The 21778-nt window shown below is 35.7% G+C and overlaps 1 protein-coding gene across 4 annotated transcripts in view; it reads left to right on the forward strand.

Annotated features, from left to right (window-relative positions):
- TBPL1 (TATA-box binding protein like 1) overlaps window positions 1-21778 on the forward strand; it is a 29793-nt gene that overhangs the window by 3457 nt on the left and 4558 nt on the right. For all 4 annotated transcript variants that reach the window (XM_037520424.2, XM_054697857.1, XM_037520425.2 and 1 more), the window contains exon 2: window positions 19922-20100. In XM_037520424.2, the coding sequence (XP_037376321.1) occupies window positions 19966-20100 (135 nt within the window). In that variant the 5' untranslated portion in view covers window positions 19922-19965. The remainder of the gene's footprint in view (window positions 1-19921; window positions 20101-21778) is intronic.

Here is a 21778-nt window from a genome sequence, read left to right on the forward strand (position 1 = left end):
AGAGACTTGTGCTGAGAGACAAGACTATTGAAATAGGACACTTAAAAATATTTGAATCTTTTAGAATAGAGTGCAAACATTTTAGAAGCCCAAGGAATAGATACTGTAATTGTAGCTTTTTTAGTAATAGTCGCTTTTTTAAAGGTAAAAAGAGTATTGTAAATCTGTTGTGCGTTTTAAATTGAAATTTTAATTTACATAATTATAATTCTTAAAATTTTAATATTCTCTTTTAATAATTTTGCACCTTAATGCATATGAGGTAACTAAGTGATTTCTACATACTTTCTTGTGGAAAATTGTCACATGAATTTTTGCGTAGATGTGTGTGTGTGTATAATGTGCAGAATTTGCTATAAAATAGAACAAATACATGAAAGATGCAGCTGAAATTTTTGGAGAGTGTATTTCTCATTGTGAATGTACCATATTAACATTTTGCAAATACTATGTAATCTAGTTGAGTGGGTGTCGGTGCAGCTTTTAGATGAAGCAGGCCCCATAATAACCCGGTGATTGATTTCTTTCTGTTGCATCATAGACCATGTGATGAAATTATTATTGATGTGAAAATTAGTTTAAATTGATTTTAGAATTTATTTCTATCACATCTGAATCAAAACTTGTAGTACCTTGAAAATTCAGCTGTATTGTGACATTTAAATAAACATTTTCTGAAATTTATACCCATTTTTTGCACCTTTTTTATGCCTCATGCCACATACAGTGTGCACAGCTGGATGAAAGATTTATGTTTTCAGGTGCTTTTTGTGCATTTATAGGTAGCACAGAAATCACATGCATGGATACCAAAATATGGCAGACCTAAATTTGAACTTTAAATCCTTCATTACATACTGCCTGGTGCTATGTAGTTATTGTTGTGTGGATTTCATCATGCCCACTAAATTAGAATTGTCTTGAGGCGCAGGACTTTGAGTTGCCATCATCTTGTATCTTTACTTATTGTGTGTACTTTAAAGAGTCACATCTTAATAGGATGATATATTTTTACCATTCCACTCCAGGGACTTAACCTCCTGGATGAGGGAAACTTTTTGGAATCTAATCAAATTAGGGATCTAATTCAAGGTGTCTAAAATTTCAACTTTTTATACTGGCTGAGGGATGCAAGTTATAAGTAGCAAAAATTTGTCATACATGATTAGAGCTTTGCATTAACCAATTCAAACACTAAAAATAATGGCTTACTGGCTTGAATAGATACAGTATTTGCTCTTGTCATATGATTGCCACTTTTGGAAATTTTAAAAGGGTGAAAGAATATCAGCATATCTGAGGTCTGCCATTTGATTTTTGCATTGTGACACAAATCAGCCTTTCATTTAGAAGAGTGATAGTGTGTTTGTATAGATGTGAAAATGCAAAATTATAGAAGGATATCAATGGAAAGGAATCAGGCCACATAAGATATTATCATCTGATCTTGTGACTAAAAGGGTGGTAAATTTCATATTTTGGTTTCAACCTCTGGTTTTGTGCTGAGAAGCATGGTGTTAGGTGTCCCATTCATAAATAAATATTAAAATGTACACCAAGGTGAATTCTGAGGCAGGTCAAATCTGCCTGAGCTTCATGTGGAAGTCAATAATGAAACTTTTCAGATTTGACCAGGAAATGCAGCACAAAAGTTTGACTAATGATTTTTTACTCTGCGGCTGAAAATCAGATTGTGTTATGTGTTTTCTCTGAACTAATGTGTGGATGACATTAGTACTTTGGTTGTGTTAGCACCATAGACGTCTTTCTATTGGCCTTGGTTCATGATATGTTTCTGTTTAACTCCCTTCATGAAAACTTACCACACCTTAACAGAAGCAAAACTGTTTTCACTAGTTATATGGTTCCAAAGACTCAGGTGTTAACCTTCCTCTTCCTGATAAATTACAAGTGTTTTCATTGTGAGACATGCTTTTGATCAAAATCAGTTACACTTTCTTGGGATTAGGGACAGGGACAGCTAAAGAGTATGTGGCCTTTGTTTACAGCCTACCTCTGTATGGCAGGGTGTCTGTGCTGCTTATTGGAGGCCTTGCACTAGTTACTTCACTGTCCTGATTCCATTTCTTCACCTACCATATGGGGTTAGTATTCGTACTACCTCACATGGTTGCTGTGAGAAGTGTGTAAAGTACCTAGAATAATGCTACCTGGCTGGTGCTCTTAACAGTGTTGTTGGTTCTGGGTGGTTCATTAAATGTGAATCATTAGGCCACTTGAATGCTTTGTTTCTTTAATTTGGTGACTTTCTATGCAAACTTTGAAATTCTTTGTGATCACTGACTGTGGGACTCATCTCCTGTTAGGTTGTGGGAGGGGAAAGCACTCTTGTTTCAATTTTGGATTGTCACATTGGTATCTAATTATCATTTATAGCAGATGGACTAAGTAAAAAGAGACATCTCTGTTTCTTGGAAAATGAAGGCCACGCAAACGTGATCTGGCACAGCCCTGCAACTATTGAAATGCTGTTTCCCTGTGGACTTAATTGCTTGTTGAGCTGTACGGAATTCTTAATAAAAGGAATAGACTTCAACAGTTTAATTTAGCAGACTTAGTCTTGCTCATAAGACACTATTTTTTTACTTTGATAGCCTTAAATGACAGTAAACTTAAAGCTTGTTGAAGTCATTGTCAAGACATTTAACTTGTTTTCTTTGTCACTGTTATTGTGTTCTTTATAGTAGTTTACCTGTAACTTAGGAAGTAGCTAAAACTGCTGCTTTGCTCCAATATCTCAAATGGCTCAAGAATGACTGCCTAATATTGCAAGATTATGTACAAGGCTAACACCAAATGCTAAGTGTACCTACCTAATCAGGGAACTAATTTGATAATTAAAGCTTTGTTTAGATGGCCATTGAAATGGCCAAGTCCAAATGTTTTAATATACTTTGTAAGGAAGAAAAATAAGATTTGCTTTGGATATACAGGGTAAAATTTTATGATTCCTCTTTCCATATTGTGCTGTTTTTGTTTTTTTGTTTTAATTGGTTTTTAAAACACACACACACACACACACACACAGGAAATTGGCAAATACACTTTTATTTAGAGGAGTGGCTTTTGTTTTCCCGTTTGAAGAGAGTGAAGTCTAATTGATACTGTTTATTTAGTTGAGTAATAACTACTTTGGGCATAGCAGATTTAATATTGATAGACTACTGTTAACATTATTCCATAGTTATCATGCATTCTGGATCTAAAAAATACTGAGATATATTTTGAGATAAGAGAATATGATCATGGCATTTTATATATATGAGCTTAGGGGTGTGTGTGTGTGTGAGTGTGTGTGTAGGGCTATGTACACATATCCTTTTTGCTATTCTGGAGATTATGTGGGAGAGTTTTAGGAAAATAGATCTCCAAGGTGTCAATACTATTGTCCATAATAAAACAGGTCTATTGTGAAATAAAGGTCTCTCTGACACATTGTTAATGTTTCCCTAATGTTCTTTCCAGCACACTTCTTCAGGAACAGATGTTGCTGTCCTTCAGATATGAAGATAATAAATCTAATGCTTAATCCAAAAGTGCAAATATAAGGATGCGTATTTGTCTCATGATTGCGATCAACATGTATGAAGTCTATTATGTGAACCTCAGATAAGATTCCTGGTGAACCTGAAACTTTTGTGGAATAAGAAACCACCCCAGGGTTTATAACTTGCCATACACATTTGTTGAGCCCCAAAGCCTTTTTCTCTCTCCTGCTTATGCTAAAGTGAGCTTCCTGAGTATCTGTAGTTACTTGTACACATGGACAACCTAGTGAAGTTTTAATGAGCATCCTTTAATTGCTGATGGATTGACCACAGCCTAAAATCTCTGTCTCAGATTAGGGTATTTGCAAGAGACCCAGCCCTGTTTAAGACACAATCAACTACTCATTAGACCTTCCTCAACACAGACTGGATAGGCTAATCTCAACTTAGTTCTCCAGTCTTTTTTGATGATGGTGGTGGTGGTGGTAGTGGGAGGGACCTGAGATAAGGAATGTGACATGGCTCATTATCTCACAACTGACAAAAAGCCTTATAAATAATACTTTAATCATCGCCTCAGCAGCATATTGCTAATGTAAATCTTTTGGTTAGTATAGCAGAGAAAATCTTGGACCAGTAATCTTGAAAATTCTATCTCAACTTGTAGTATAAAACTGCTTGGTTAATTGTTTATGTGTACATTAAGAGCCTGTACCTTTTGATTTACTCTTTCTTGACTTTTTGTTTAAGGCCTGTTAAATTGGAAGAGTTTCAAATGTCTGAAATTAAATTCTTAATTTTTACCTCATATTGTACCCTCACTCTCACTTTTGTTAGAAGAGGAATAATGACCTTAACATTAAACCCTGTTAAATTGGATGGTTAATATGTAAAAGTGACTCACAGAGTAGCCATTTTATAACCAGTTATGGAATTGAAAGGCTCTGAATGAGTTAGGAACTTGATGAAGTGCAGACATTATCACTTAGGGGAGCAGAAATGGAATATGTATTGAAATGTGATAAGGATCTAATCTATGTATGTATTTTAATTAAAATAATTCCTTACATCAGAATTCTAAGGAATTGTATTTTTCTATTTTTTAAGAACTCGTGGAACACAATTACCCTTCAGAATTTGGGGATTTGAAGTAAAACTGTTAGCAACTTGTTAGTTGAAAGCACACTGTATAGAACATACCAGAAAATGAAGTAAGGAAATAATAGGATATTGTAGGGAGTCAACAGTTGAGTGGTTTGAAGCTACTAAGATTCTTATTGTTACTGTGAAATAAGTTTACTCTTCCCTTTTATTCTTCAGCCCTCACAAGTCTTTCTGTTGTTCTTAAAGTATTCATTTAATTTAGCAACTATGTATTGAGTTTACCAAGTACCAGCTATTGAGCCAAATTTTAAATAAGCATCTTAAGCAGTTTTCTTCAAGGAACTTGGTGCCTACAGTCTAGCGAACAGTTATAATTCAGATATACTTTGTATTTGCTGTGACCTCTGCTTGGGGTCTCTTTCATTAGTGACTGCTTAGTGTCCTTCTGGATCTCATTTTAAGAATATTTTCTCATTTCTGAGCAAGTTAGAAGGCCTTCCTGATCATTCCCCCTAAAATTTCTCTAGTGTCATCCTTATATAACAAAGATCACATTCTCTAATTATTTTAATTGCTTGTCAGTTTATTGTTCTACTGGAACATAACTACCATGATGGTCCCTTATCTGACCTTATCTGAGCTACATTCCCAGTGTGTAGCCACTTGATTCATTTCAGTTGCTTACTAAATGAATGCAACTATGAGTAATCATTTGTTAGATGAATGAAAGGGCATTCTGGACAAATAAAGAAAATCAGGAAAGGATCTGCTATTGCAAGAGGAATGGTAAAATGTAGAGACTTAAGTTGTGTTGGAGATGGAAGATTTGGTTACAAAGAGTAGATACGGAGAATTGATGTTCACTGTCTTCCAAGCCAAGCAAGTAAGATTCTGTTTTGTTCCATGTAAGAGAGCCAAGAGATGTTTCTTTAAGCAGGGGTGTGGCACAGGAAAATAATAATGGTAGCTTATTTTTCAGATAGAATAGATTGTAGAGATGGCAGGCAGAAAATTCCATGTGAAGGCTGTATTGTATGACATTTGCAAGCCTAAAATGCTGGTGCTTTGGATGCAGCTAAGTAAAGTTAACTGGGTATAGGAGAAAAAGAAGAAATGAATGATTCTGAAATTTCTGATTCAGGTGAGAGAGTGTTAGATGGTGTTTCTATTGACTAAAGAATCAAAAGAGAGCAAGTATTTCTTTTAACCTTTCACACTTACATTTTACAACAACTTTATTATTTTAATGTTCCCATTTTACAGCTGATGAAACTGAGGTTGAAAGAGGCTAAAGTCTTATTTCTGAAGGGATTACTAGTTTTCAGTGTATTGGCTTAATTTAATAAATATACCTAATAGGATTATGGATTCAAATCTCTGATTGGTCATGATTGACGTAAAGAGCCATAAGTCATGAATTAAATCCTGGAAAGCTTAAAAGGATTTAAGGCATTGTTTTTGTAACATTCAAGAATCTTGAATTTGAGAATATGAAGAAAGAAAACAGTTGGCTGCAAGTATTGATTCACATTTATCTGTCGACTATTCAGGGGATTCCTTGCTCCTGGAACCTGCTATTGAGCTTGTCAAGGATTGTTATGGACTTCCATTAGAGGAGGCAGCAGTAGTTGACATGGGAGGAAAACCACTGAAAGGGGTCTCAGGAGCTCTAAGGATAGAAAGGAGTGAGGGAGAGGTTCCTAGTGTTTATGCTCCAGAGAGGTCCTATAAGAAGGGAATTTCATCTGTGATAGTGGATTCAGCAGTGAGCCATTTATTTGCAGCATTTCATAGTGTGTAGAGGCAGAAGGCAGATTGTGACAATTTAGTGCATGACTCCAAGTCAGGGAAACAATGCATGGTAAACAGAGTACAGAAATCTTGATGTTCTCTGTGATAAACAGTCCTGATGTAATATATAGCCCATTGTAAGGACCTGCTGAAAGGGAAATTCCATTATTTTGATGACCTATTATAGCATTTCAGCCCAGTGGTTCTCAGCTCTCTGACCATTACAAACAGCTTGGAAATGTTTTAAAATTAGGGCCCTTAAAAGGTTAGTTAATCAATATCTCTCGGGGTTAAACCTGTTGGTAGTTTTTTTTTTTAAAGATTTATTTATTTATACAAGAACCAGGGTACAGGCCATATGCACGGGAGGGTGAGAGGATTCACCAAAGACAGAGTGGGGAACAGACCAGGCAGACTGACAAAATACACTGCTGAGGGGAGCAGTGGGTGAGACAGGAGAGATCTGCCGCACCATGTGGGACCCTCACTGGTCAGCTGGGATAGAACCAGTCAGCCGGGATCGAAACGGCGCTGCAGAGGCTGCGGACAGCTTCGCAGCGCTCAACCGCCTGTGCCACCAGGGGAGACCCTGAACCTCTTGGTAGTTTTTAGTCTGTTCTGTGATAGTTAAGAACCAGTGTTCCAATCAGAAAATGTCCTAATCAGTCTTGTGTTATACCTAAGAACCCTTTCTGTTACTTGTATGTTATTATCAAATTATTCAGTTTATTATTTTGCTAGGTGAAATCTGTTAGTCCATCTCACAGACCTTAGTTTACAAATTTAAAAAACTTATGGCTTTCTTATCTCTAGCCACATTCTTCATACTTATCTTCTTTTGAGTGATACTACCCTCAGTTACAGGCCTGACCAGTTCTCGGTAAAATAAGAAGTTCTTTATGGTGCTTATATGTGGTAAGAGTATTCATTTGGTAATCCTGTTTTTTGCTTCTAAGTTTGTTATATTTTTACTCTTTTTTAATGACAAAAGTCTGAACTCTATACACTGTTTTCCTGAAGTTAATGTCATACTCTTACCTTCCTTTTCTTAAAAGGACATAGATCTTAAACAATTTGCCTACATTTACTTGAGGAAACTATCAAAACAGGTCATTTCACCTGTGTTTTTGCCTTGCAGTGTCTTCTTTCAATTAAATTCTTTACGAACAATATTTGAACCTTACATTCATACCCTTGAAATAAACATCAAAATGCAGAGAAGCTTGAACTTTATGCATGCCAACCTTGACACCAACCAGAAATCGAAAGAGGGTTCATTCCATTTCTTAGCTACCTGCTGAATTAACATTTATACTTGCAAATGAAAACAATATTGTAAAAATTATGCTGTTTTATTAGCATCAGTTTAATGACTAAGGCTAGCCTTACAAATTATAGTTACTTATTCAGGGTAACTTAGGACAAATACCAAGATTTTCTACAAATTTTTAAATGTCCTAGTTTTTTAAGTGATAACCCCTAAAATGGGATAATCAGGACCCATGTAAGAGCTGCTGAAGAAAAATGATGTCTTACTCTTTTAAGTGAGATGAGCAGGAAAACAGGTTTTGTTTTTGTTTTTGCAATTTAATATCCAAACCCATTTCACTTCTAATTTTCATGGTACCTCTAGAGCACTGTTAACAGAATTTTTTTTAGTAATATATAGTAGACTTGATTAGAATCTTTTTCCCTGTTTCTTCCTGTTTCCCTTCTCCTTGCCCCCCATACTTTGTTTTTTTTTTTAAAAAAAAAATGTTTTTTAAGAATACTAATTTAATTTACCAAATACATCAAAATTACACTCTTTATTTTTACCCCTTCCTTTTACACTTGAAGGAACATGATCTGTTTTTGTGTCCAAAGCTTGAGGACCACAAAAAATAACTGGAAATCCTTTCCATTTTTGAGCATTTCTCTAACCATGGAAAATGAAGAGAGGAGATAATAATAGTAACCATGAGAATAGCTAAATTTGAATGCTTACCATTCTGAGTGCTTTGCATGAAATTTCAATTTTGGTTACACTCTGTGATAGGTTCTGTTATCTGCCCTTTTTTCCAGATGAAGACAGTGAAGCATCAAGGCATTAATTTAATAAACACGACTTAAGTGGTAGAGTCTGGATTAACCCAAGTAATCTCTTCCAGAATCTGAGCTCTTTAGAGACAGTGTTTGTGTTTATTTGTAGATACTGCTTTTTAATAATCTCAAGCTAACGAACTCTTAACAGACATTTTATTGAATGTATCTGGTGCCTCAGGAACTGTGTCAAGACTCAGGTACAATAATAAGATTTGATCATGTGTCTGAGGAGCTTATTGTCTACCCTGGGGATATCTATAAATAGGAAATTTCAGTGTAGTGTGGGGAAATAGTGTGATAGAGGCATGACTAACCCGGTAATAGAAATCAGCGTGAGGATACTTTGGTTCAATCTTGAGGAATCAGATGTCTTTGCCCTTTGATTTCTTATTTTTCCCATCATGGTTACAATTGTCTCCTGTATTAGGGTTTCCAAAATTCACCTCCAGTCTAGACCTAGACCTTTTCTGAGCAAATGGCCTCTTATCTGATTATCTGCTCTGATTATTTCCTCCTTAGTGGTGCAGAAGTTCCTTCATTTCAACATACCCAAAACAGATTGTTAACCTGGAGAATTTTCTTTTCCCATCTTCCCTGCAAACCTGTGCTCCTTCCAGTGTTGCTGTTTCAGTAAATAGTATCTTGGGCCACAGACTTGGCGTCATCCTCCATTGCCCTTTCCCTTATCCCTATATAGTCACAAAGCTCTTTTCACCCTCTCTCCTAAAAATGTCTCTTCCGTCTACTTTTTTCTATCTTCATTTTCCCTGGTCACCAGTGCTGTCACTCTTTCCAGGCCTGCTGCCCTAAGCCCTAGTTCCTACCCATTCTTATCTTCCATTCTATTCTCTTGTTAAAGCAGTGGTAAGTTTTTTTTTTAAAAAGTGAATGTGTGTCATTTCTTGCTGCTCTTTTAACTCTTGGCATAAATACAGCTTAGAAGATGATTTGACCTCTCCTTGCATCTTCAGCCTGACCTTGAGTCACTTTCCCATTCAATCTTCTCACTGTAGCCATGCTGATCCTCCTTTAGGAGGGTCCTAAGCAATTCATATTCTTGCGTCTTATCTGAGAGACCTGCTGTTCCCCAGCCAGGTCTTGTTCACTGTTGAATCTCCACCCCCAGCCTGAGGCCTAACATTTCAATCTCTAATTCATTGTTATAGGATTGATTGAATGAAGGTGATGCTGAGCTATAGAATAAGAAGTGAGAGTGAACCAGGTGTAGAAGTGGGGATAGATTTTTTTTTTTAAAACAAGAAACTGCATAGCCACAAGAAATTAAGAGATCTCAGATGGGAAGTGAACAATCGATGTGAAAAGTTACCAGAGAGGAAATGCAAGTAGTAATATTTGAAGTTTACCCTCTTTAGTATAGGGAAAATCAGTCTGTTCAATATTCCTATTTTTTCATATGTAGCAGATTGTCAGGATTTTTTGAGAAATCCTTTGTTGACTAGATACAATAGCATATTATTTTGATATTTCAAAACTATCAGGTAAAGTAAATGTGATACTTGCATTTAACAAATAAGGATAGGAACAGTTCAGTTTGCCCATTGTCACAAAGGATCCAGGTCTTACTGTTTTCTCAATTTTATATAGATATATGTTAGTGCATGTGGAAATAATGAAATGTTTAAATAGGTTACTATTTTAAACCCTACTTATGGGATGGGCATTAGATTATATAATATTCAAAATGCTTCATTTTTCAACTGGAACTTTCTCATGAGAGTAAACCATTGACTTGCTTTAAGTGCTTTTACAGAAAATCAAAAATTAAATCTTCCACTACCTTTAGGTGCTAATACCAATATTTTTATTGATTGAAGCATAAAATGCATTTTTCCTTACCAATTTTTTACTGTAGATAATTGTTGGAAACTCTCAGAATTGTTAATTTCCATAAAAAAACAGTATCTGTAGTTATCTTAGTACAGATTTTTAAAAATTAAATTTAAAAAATTTGGGCCTCCCCTGGTGGTGCAGCGGTTGAGTGCTGGGTTGCGAGGCTGCCTACAGCCTCTGCAGCGCCAGTTCGATCCCCGGCCACCAGCGAGGGTCCCTCCAAAAAAAAAAAAAAAAAATTAGAGTAATTCATTTTTAATACAAGTTATTCACATGAACATTACATGCTTACTAGTCTTCAGAATTGGTGTTTAAGTAGGGTCAGAGCTAGAAAGCTAAGACCCATAACAAAGATTTTAACTTAATGTGATGATTATGTTTGCTTTTACTTAAAAGGCACTTGTTAAATGCTGTATGTGATATTGGTAATATATAATGCTTTCCTTTGGAAAATGCAAGGATTGGTATTGCCAGGCTGACTGTTAATAAAATTTTCATCAAAATTGCTAAATTTGCAAATATGCCAGCTAGCCCTCAGGACTGGCTCTTAAAGTGTAAGTTCTTGGGCCATGTACAAAAATGTCCTCATGATAGCATGTCACCTGCCAAATAAAAGTTTTGCAGTTTTCATTGACGTATGGTATTACCCCTTATTACATCTAACATTCTAAAGACAGAATTTGCCCCTTTGAACACAAATGCTTGTTGAAGGCAAGTAATAATTTCAGTATTGGGACATTAATTTCGCTAAATTAATATAATAGCTTTAGAGCTAAAATTAAAATTTAGTATATAATTCATGGTTTGTCTGTAGTATGTGTTCACATAAGATATTCAAATCCTGGCATTTTAGAATTAGATGGGATCTTAGAAGCCATGTATTGTAATCTCCCACCTTACAGAAGACTTTTGTAACATTTCCAGCCACTGGTTAATCCTCTAAACCTGCTGTCCATTTTCTTGTTATTTATTATCTGTGGTACCCACTACTTTGCATATATTTGGGTTTTGGTATGATTTCATGAAATCTGCTTCTGTGTGACTTTAATTTTCTCTAGCAGTTTCCTTTTTATCCAGATATTTGAGAACTGCTTCTTTCTTTTTTTTGTGCTTAATGTCCTGAGACTTTACTCACAAAACTATTTTTATATCCCATGCCTTCCTACTTTCCCCTAGATATCAGTGCCCTCTTTAAATGATAAGGTCAGGATATTCTGGATGTTTCCATGCAAAGAGTTTATTCCTTTGTTCCGAACACTCCTCTCTAATCTGGGTTTTTTGTTTTTTTTTTCCTTAAGTAATATAAAACTCATGTTGTCTTAATGTGACCTATTGTGAAACAATGGCTTAAAAATTTCTCAGAAATTTTGTGAAAAATTTCAGACAGATAATGTAGGTAAAGAGAGTATTGTAATGGGGCCTCCCCGGTGGCGCAGCGGTTGAGCGCTGGGTTGCGAAGCTGCCCGCGGCCTCTGCGGCGCTGGTTCAATCCCCGGCTGCTCCCCGGCCAGCGGACGAGGGTCCCACATGGCGCGCAGACCTCTCCTGCCGCCCGCTGCTCCCCTCAGCAGTGTACTTCGGTCCTTCTGCCTGCTCTGCTCCCTGCTCTGGCTCTGGTGAATTCTCTCACCCTCCCGCGCTTCTGACTGTACCCAGTGCATGTATAAACAAAACAAACAAACAAACAAATAAATAAATAAATAAAACATGCCTCTATTAAAAAAAAAAAAAATTAAAAAAAAAAAAAAGAGAGTATTGTAATGAATACCTATGAATCTTGATGCTTAGATTTAACAATTATTAAGCGTTAAAGCAGAAATATGGCATTTGGGGGGGGAGGGTCTAAAAATACAATTATACTCACTGCCCACATTTACTTTGTACCTTGAAGAGATCATCAGATTTGTTTGATTCCTGTGACAAGATTACAGATTCTGGGCCTCCCTGGTGGTGCAGAGGTTGAGCGCTGGGTTGCGAAGCTGCCCACAGCCTCTGCAGTGCCAGTTCGATCCCCGGCTGCTCCCCGGCCACCAGAGGAGGGTCCCACATGGCGCGCAGACCTCTCCTGCCGCCCGCTGCTCCCCTCAGCAGTGTACTTCGGTCCTTCTGCCTGCTCTGCTCCCTGCTCTGGCTCTGGTGAATTCTCTCACCCTCCCGCGCTTCTGACTGTACCCAGTGCTTGTATAAATAAATAAATAAAAATCTTAAAAAAAAAAAAAAAAAACACACACACACACAAAAAAAGATTACAGATTCTGAGGGAATTATCTGAAACTTTATCTAAATCTATTTGTCACTGAGCTTAGACAGTGAAAGATACCTGTATTTTATCAGAAAATACAGACATGACATTCCCCTCTCAATATATCTACTCTGTTGCTCAAAAAAAAATAAGCATATGTGTCTTCATAACATCCTATTATTTTAACTAACAAAATTTATATTAATTCCCTAATATCACAGATTACTTAGTTCCATACTCAGCTTTCCTTAAGATCTCTCTTGTTTTATTCAAACTAGGATGCAGTTAAGGGTCACGATATACAAAATGAACAAAAATTTTGTTCATTTTAATAAAAATGTGAGCTTTACATTTACCAACGTTAAATTTTATTTTATTGATAGCGCCTCATTGGGCTAGCCTGGAAATCTGCAACCTTCTTAAAAGACCAGATAGTAACTATTTAGCCTTGTATGTAATTGGGTTTTTGTCACAGCTACTGAGTTGTGCCACCTAGTCATTATGTAAACACATAAACATGGTGATGGTCTGATAAAACGCTTATGGAACAGACAATGTGACCCACTGGTGTTATTCCACTAATTCTTTTTTTTTAAATATTTATTTATTTATTTATTTATTTATTTATTTATTTATTTATACGAGCACTGGGTACAGTCAGAAGCGCGGGAGGGTGAGAGAATTCACCAGAGCCAGAGCGGGGAACAGAACAGGCAGACTGACGAAGTACACTGCTGAGGGGAGCAGCGGGCGTGGCAGGAGAGGTCTGAGCACAATGTGGGACCCTCGCTGGCGGCCAGGGATCGAGCCTGTGCTGCAGAGGCTGTGGGCAGCTTCGCAGCCCAGTGCTCAACCACTGCGCCACCAGTGGAGGCCCTCCACTAATTCTTATCTAACCTATTATGATACTGTTTTTCTCCACCCGTTAATGTGACTTTTCTCGAGTTTTGCAACAATTTATGAAATAGTGTTATTTGGTTACAATATGCAACTACCTGTGAATCCATCAAACAATAATATCTATCATTTAATAACCATTTGCTATATACTATGTACTTGGCATAGATAATCATATTTAATCTTTAAATTACCCCGGGCAGTGCAGTGATTTTTAACACACATTTTCCAAAAGAGAGAGTTAAGACTTAAAGAGAAAGCTAACTTACCCAGTTATCACATATTAAATAAAATGTAAACACACTGGGTCTCCTTAATGTGGATGCTATACTATTAAACAAATGTAAAAGAGCATCATCTTTCTAAAAGGCAAAATGTTATCTTTTCTCATTGGTCACAGACATGTGACCTGTGGGCATAGACAAAATGTCTTATTTCCTAATCTGCTATTTAAGGAACTTTATAAAGAATATGAGATTAGTTTTGATGGCTCCTCTTGCTTTTAGAAATCAGCTATCTCTAGGAGACCACGTGGGCTCGTGTTGTGTTTGGAAATTGGTCTATATCCAGATTTCCCTTCTGCCATTTCTCAAATCACAGATGGTAATTTTATGGTTAAACCCCTTGAAGCATCTCCCTCAGTGTCCTCAGATGCAATGTTAATGGGAAGGATATACTTTTCTGTAGTTCTCGTTTTTTTTTTTATTTTGTTCTTTTGGCTTTTAGTTAGATTTTAGAGTTATTTTTGCTTTTTTTTTTTTAATGACACTTTATTGTGGAGTTTCACTTTAAATGTCTTTCCTATACTTAACGGAAAATTTAAAATTGGATGCAATTTGTCTTAAAAGCCAGGAGGTGGCAGTGTTTTCCAGGTACTGCTTTAAAATTGTGGTTTGTGATGACTGCTGAAGTAATGTTTTTGAATACCACTAGAAAGTCAAAAAAGTTAAAATCATTGAATGAGGGAGAAGCTGCTTCAACTTCTATAATGCATTTCAGTGGAAATATAGAAACATAACATTTCCTGAGGTTAGGACACTGGCAATTTTAAACTTTTCATTTTATTAGAGGAAATAGTTGACAAACCCATACTAAATATATACTTGAAAAGCAGGACAAAACACCTGAGAGACAGGACAAAATACCTATCTTAATATTAAGCCTTTGGCAGTGGGAAAATTGTTGATAAATTATATGTAAATCAATATGTAACTAGCTTTATTTTTCTTATATTTAATATATTCATTTTAGAAAAGGAAAAATCCAGTCTCTACAAAACCATAGAAGAAATGTCTATTTTTTAAATTAAAGTCACTCTGGTGTTAACTCTAAATAGAATGTTAATATTTGGCAAGTGTAAATATATAAGTACATATGTAGATATATAAACCAAAATGAACCCTTATCAAGCATTTTTTTTCACATTATGGACCTCTGTCTATATCCATGTCATTTTGTAATTTATAAAATATTCGGTCATAATGGTGTTATATTGTGCTATACTCTACTTAAGTTTACCTTCTAGATAGACATCTAAGCTTCTGTTAGTACAAAATTGTGATATATAATCCTAACTATAACTATACTTTGCTCGTTTTAATTATTGCTTGAAATACTTTCTTAGCAGTTGACTACAATTCAGTATATAGTTGATTATTTTAATTATTTGAATACACAATGCCAGATTATCTCCTATAGAAAATTTTTGTACCAAATTTTAAGAGAATGCTAGTTTACTCACACCTGCACCAGCATTGTTTGGTATTTAACATAGTATAATATGTATACATAGTATATCATTCTTTCAAGTTAACTAAGTGAACTTAAAAACCATGTATTGCTAAAGGCAAAGAATTTTTAAATAAATAATATAAGAAAAATAATGATGAAAATTTAAATATTGTAAAATCAAGGGGTAATCAAAATATTTTATAATTCATGTTCAGACACCTTTAATATGCTGTTATAGTCATCTTGAATATTCACGTAAGGAGTGAAAAAAATTCAAACCTGAAGTATTAAGCATCTAACTTTCTAATACAAGAAAATGATCGATAGAAGGGAAAATGATGAATTTTGGCCAAAAACAATAAAGAGGATCAAATAACTGCCAAGAGTTTGTTCTTTTAAGAACCTTAACAAAATAGATAAACCTCCTAGTAAGATTGATGAAGTATAGGAGAAAAAACAGGGATAAGTGATAATGTGATGAAAAAAATAAGTATACTGTAGCAAAGATTTTTTAAGTGTATCAGAAAACTATGATAAATTGTATACCAGTAAATTTCAAAATTTAGGGAAAAAATGGAGAATTCCCCCAGGAATTTTAATTTAGGAAAACTGATTCAGGAATAAATAGAAGACATCAGTTGCCTCAAAAATCTTCAATTGAATTAGTCTTAAAATTCTCCAACCAAACAAGAAACAAGTCCAGATAATTTTCAAATGAGGTCTGCTATAAACTGTCTTCCAGAGAATTAAAAGAAAAAAGACAGAAACTGCACTAACTTGTCTAACGAATCTTGGCATTCAAGTCCAAGAAAGGAATATTATAGATTGTATAGATTGTCTATCTATGAACATAAATGAATTAATCCTAAATGAAATATTAAAAAACCAAATCCATTATTGTCCCTTTTTTTTTTTTTTAAAATCATGATGTAGTTGGGTTTAGGAATGTGATATATATGTAATTAGTTTCACAGAAATTATGAGATTGATAAAACACCAATTCAGAGAGATTTCCCTGGCTTTGGAGGGGAGAGATGAGAGAACAGGATTTTTGAGAAGTACATGGAGTAGTATCTACTGTACTGTGATGTTTATAGTTCAAGTGGGTGGTGCTTAGGTGGGGTTCTTCTAGCCCCTTCATATATCATAAATATTTTATACTATAATGTTAGTAGACTTAACAGTTTTTTGTGTTTAAATGTCACTTTCAAGTTTTTTGTGTTCTTGTGAAGTTGCTTAAATACATTCTCTTAGCAACTGTGCCAACCAGTAAAATAATTCCATATTAACAAAAAATATAATAAAGTATACTGTGTATGCACCTTCATGAATATTATGGTAAGGGGCTTGTAGGGAGGGAAAAAGGCTCTTGTTAATAATACTTTTGCATTCAAATGAAAATAGGTGGCTTTGGGGCCTCCCCTGGTGACGCAGTGGTTGAACACTGGGCTGCGAAGCTGCCCACAGCCTCTGTAGCGCCAGTTCAATCCCCAGCTGCCGGCGAGGGTCCCACATGGCGCGACAGACCTCTCCTGCCGCACCCGCTGCTCCCCTCAGAAGTGTATTTCATCAAGTCTACCTGTTCTGCTCCCCACTCTGTCTCTGGCAAATTATCTCGCCCTCCCGCGTTTCTGACTGTTCCCAGTACTTGTATAAATAAATAAATCTTTTAAAAAAAAAAAGAAAGAAAAAATAGGTGGCTTTGGGAGTAAAGTTGCAGGTAAATCTTTAAAAAAAAAAAAAGAAAATTGGTGGCTTTGGGAGTAAAGTTGCAGGCTTGATAAATTTAGTTTTTTCCATGATTGGTACTAAAAGAAATTGTTTGGAATTCTAAGTAGATGAGAAATTTAATATAGACTGGGATTGAAACGTTGGATATTCTGGCATTAAAATTGAACATTCTCAGAGAATGTGTGTTAGTTAACACTAGGTTTGATTAATTAAAACAAAATTCCAGTATATGATGGGCTTAAAATAGAAGTTGATTTTTCTCTCACATTCATAAAATCGGGAACTAAGAAGTACAAGGACAGTGAGGAAGTTCTCACTATCTGGGACTCTGGCTTCTTCAGTCTTCTTCTTCTACCATCTTTACCTCATACGTGTGTGATCCCAGATGGCTATTTGAGCTCCAGCTCTCAAGTCCATCTCCAGGTAGAAGAATGTAGAAGGGCAGGAAGTTACAAGGGGTCTTTACTGCCTTATTTTAGTCCTTCAGAGCAGACTTCCCAAAAGACATAAAACCATTTCAATTTACATCTCATTGACTAGTACAGAATCATGTGGCTTCTTCACTATCTATTGCCAAAAAGCATGAAAAATACAGTACAGTAGGACCCCTCCCCCCACAGTCCCTTTCCATGGTTTCAGTTACCCAAAGTCTACCAAGGTCTGAGAATATTATTTACAACAAGATATTTTGAGAGACCACATTAACTTAACTTTTATTACAGTGTATTGTTCTATTTTTATTATTGTTAATCTCTTACTATGCCTAATTTATAAATTGGATTTTATTACAAGTATGCGTATACAGGGTTCAGTATTCTAGTGGTTTCTGGCATCCTCAGATAAGGGGGGAGTACAGTATTTTATTTCTGCTACAATGTGCCCAACTATACATCTGGTTTCTGTTCATTGTGAGGAAAAGGTGGGTTTAGAAACTAGGATTCTGTGTCTACAACAGTTATCACATAATTTTTATAAGAATATAGCCGAATCTCCTGGTGTCCAGATGGCTGAATATCTAGGTTATAGTATAATCATGGAAAGTAATGCTAGGAAATCTCTGCTCTGCCTGTTGATTTGAACTTACTGTATCCATAACCACTGTCATTTTTGTGGTATTTCCCACATATATGTGCTAAGTACTTTTTATACATTTTATATAAATCTACGATGCTGGTAGATACAATCTATCCCATGTATAGATGAAATAACCAAGGCGTAGATAGACTGCATAACTTTGCCAGAGTTCTCCTAACAGTTACATGGTTAATCAGACATTGAGCTTGCTGCTTAAATATCACTGCCAGTCCTTACTAATCTCTGTACATATATGTCCGTTGTCCTCACTGCCACTCCTGCCCAATCCATTATACACAAAAATTCTTTGAGGCTGCTCAAACATATACAAAAAAACAAACCCAGAAAAACAAAAAGATAAGCATGTTTATGGAAATATAAGAGGAGAAAATTAATGAAGTACAGTTGAGGCACAGAATTGAATGTTGTATGATCTGTAAAGAGGCTAGAAGTCTTGGCCTGACTTGTCATTGTGTTCTATCATATTTTGTTTGGACTCAGCATCTTTGTTGTTTTAGTTATATAATAATTTGAACCCTTAAAAAGAATATTTTTCAGATTATGGCTACAAGTAGTCTTAAAGATTAAATGTCTAGGGCCTCCTGGTGGCGCAAGGGGTTAAGCACTATGAAGCTATCTGTAGCCTCTGCAGCACGAGTTCGATCCCCAGCCAGCCAGGGAGCTAATCCAGATGGCACAGCAGACCTCTCCTGTCTCGCCCGCTGCTCCACTCTGCAGTATATTTCAATCAGTCTGCCTGTTCTGCTCCCCACTCTGTCTCTGGTGAATCCTCTCACCCCCTGTACCTCTGGCTTGTACCCCAGTTCTTGTATGCATAAATAAATAAATCTTTAAAAAAAAGACTAAGTGTCTACACTGTTTTAAGATTAAGTCTACAATTATGTGTCGAATAAACTAAGTTCAGTGTTTCGCAGCCACATGTACATGAAATTTTATAATGTATTTATTTCAGCTGAAATTTTATTTTGGATTTTAAAGACTCTTATCAGTACAGTAGTTTACCGTTTTCTGATTTTTTTTCTTTTTGTGTTAGATAAGCTGAATTACCATTATTTTTCAAGATGTGGAAATCCAAAGAGATATTTTAGCTGGATATGGAGCACATGCTTACTAAAAACTTGGGCTTCTTTTTTGCTTGTTTGTAGAAGTGCTCTTATCATAGTTTTTTTCATAGCTCTAACAAGTTGTCTAAAGTGGATATAATACCATTAGTGGATGGACATTGGGACCACAAAGTCCAGCCATTGAACATAGGGTGTTTGGAGAATTTCCCTAATTTTGATGAACCTGGAACATAGTGGTTGTGAAGGCAAGTAGCAAGAGATTAAGTCTGGCAAGCTCCTGATGTGTGTAAACATTACTTATTAATTTAATTTTATTTTTTTAAAGATTTATTTATGCATACAAGAACTGGGGTACAGGCCAGAAGTGTTGGGGGGGTGGTGAGAGGATTCACCAGAGATAGAGTGAGGAGCAGCACAGGCAGAGTGACGGAAATACACTGCTGAGGGGAGCAGTGGCCAAAACAGAGGTCTGCTGCGCCCTCTGGGTTAGCAATGTGGCCAGCTGGAGGTCGAAATCATGCCATGCTTCAGTGGCTGCTGATAGCTTCATGGTGCTGCGACTTAACCCCTTGCACCATCAGGAGGGCCCTACTTACTAATTTTAAGGAATGAAAGTTAGGTCCAGATTTGGAAAGATTTTGTAAGACAGTATTCTTTTTAAAATGACATTTTTAGTGGGGAACAGAGAGACATGATTTGATTTGAGTAATGTTTGAAAACAATGTAGATTCATTTCTTACATATTACCTTTCAAGCTTATTTGTGAAAATAAAGTAACAAAACATTTAAGTTTAATTACTCCTTTTTGTTTTATTTCTCAGGATGTGATCTTCGTGGTGGGAAGCTAAGTTTTTAAACTACCCCAATGGATGCAGACAGTGATGTTGCATTGGACATTCTAATTACAAATGTAGTCTGTGTTTTTAGAACAAGATGCCATTTGAACTTAAGGAAGATTGCTTTGGAGGGAGCAAATGTAATTTATAAGCGTGATGTTGGAGTGAGTATCTGAATTTTAATATGTGTGCTTACATAGCCTAATTTTGTAGTCCTGTGAGTGTTATACTAAAATGTATTCATTCTGCAGATTATGCATACCTTACCCTATGCTAGTTGTACTGAACTCAACAGTGAGTCTTTAGAAGTAGTGACCCCTCCTATGAAGCAGCAGCTTTTGGAGATACCTATCTCCAAGTCTTACCAAAGAATTCACTGACTGCTAGACACTTCATTGTTCTCTCAATTTCTTTGAACTGGTGAGGGGGACTTTTATACTTCCATGTTTAGTTATTCAGTATATTTCAATATAGTTATAGTTACATAGGAAATTTTGTAGTGTCTTGCCATGCTTCTCTTGAATTAGCTGAGATAGTTGGTTTTCTTCACTAACAAATTGCTGAAAATAACATGACTCATATCCTAACCTGGACATTTTTTTATTTCTTTTTTAATAGATTATTTTATATAATTCTTACATCATTTTCATTTTGCATAATGTATGCATTTTCATTTTGGTTATATTCCCGATAAAATTCCCACCCCTTTTTCTGACTCTAATCCCTCTTCTCCTCCCCCCAACTCCCACTGTAGTGTGTCTCTGCTATAGTTGCTTATTGATTTTGATTTTTACTTTATTGCAATTAGTCTTTTTCCTGGTCTCTTATTTAGGTTTTCTAAATTCCTGCTATGAGTGAGACCATCCGCTAACCTGGACATTTTAAATTTTAGTTTTTGTTAAACCTGTAATACAATAAAAGATGATAACTTGCTTAGTATTTGAGATTAACATTATAAATGACAATAGGTGTTCATTTGGTTTTTGTAAACCAAAGAATGATTAGGTATATACATTTATCATGAAAATTAAGAATATAGGAAGTCTCTTTTAAGCTCTAAAAATCAGATGCCAGTATTCCTAAGTAAAATTATTAAGTTTTAGTACTAAAACTAAGTAAAGGTGAATTAAATTCAATGAAAGATTTCATTGACCTGAAATTAAGGATTTTTTAATTGATCAGTAATTATCAATAATGATCAGTAATGATCAACTACTTTAAATATGTTTGCTAAAAAGTTTTAAGAGGGGAAAATGCCTAATGTTGCTTTGGAACTTTAACATTGCCATATGACAGAGAAGTTTGTTTGTGTTGAAAAATTGAAAAAGCTGAATGGATAGTCAAGCTGTTGATAAAAAACAAGTATAGAATAAACTCAGTTCAGTAGTTTCTCAGCCATGTGTACATCACATTTTATCATGTATTTATTTTAACTGAAATTTTGTTTTGGATCTTTGGTAAATTTTGTCTTCCCAAACTAGCTTTCTCTACTTTGATAATATGGCAAATGATAGAAAGGGAGTAGTTAAAAAATGTAACAAAAGTTTTAAGGAGAAATGTATGATTCATTTGTTTTACATTACTCAGCAAACATTTATCTTTCTTATATATAAATAGGTATCTAATGAAAATTTCCATAAATGAAAAGTTGCAGGGCCTCCCTGGTGGCGCAGCACGTTGAGCACAGTGCTGTGAAGCTGTCCGCAGCCTCTGCAGCGCATGTTCAATTCCCAGCCAGCCAGGGAGAGTCCCACATGGCGCAGCAGACCTCTCCTGCTGCGCCCACTGCACCCCTCAGCAGTGCTTTTGGTCTCTCTGCCCGTTCTGCACCCCACTCTGTCT

This window comes from Talpa occidentalis, unplaced genomic scaffold, assembly GCF_014898055.3.
Source record: "Talpa occidentalis isolate TD23 unplaced genomic scaffold, MPIMG_talOcc4v2.1 talOcc4.2, whole genome shotgun sequence".
NCBI lineage: Eukaryota > Metazoa > Chordata > Mammalia > Eulipotyphla > Talpidae > Talpa > Talpa occidentalis.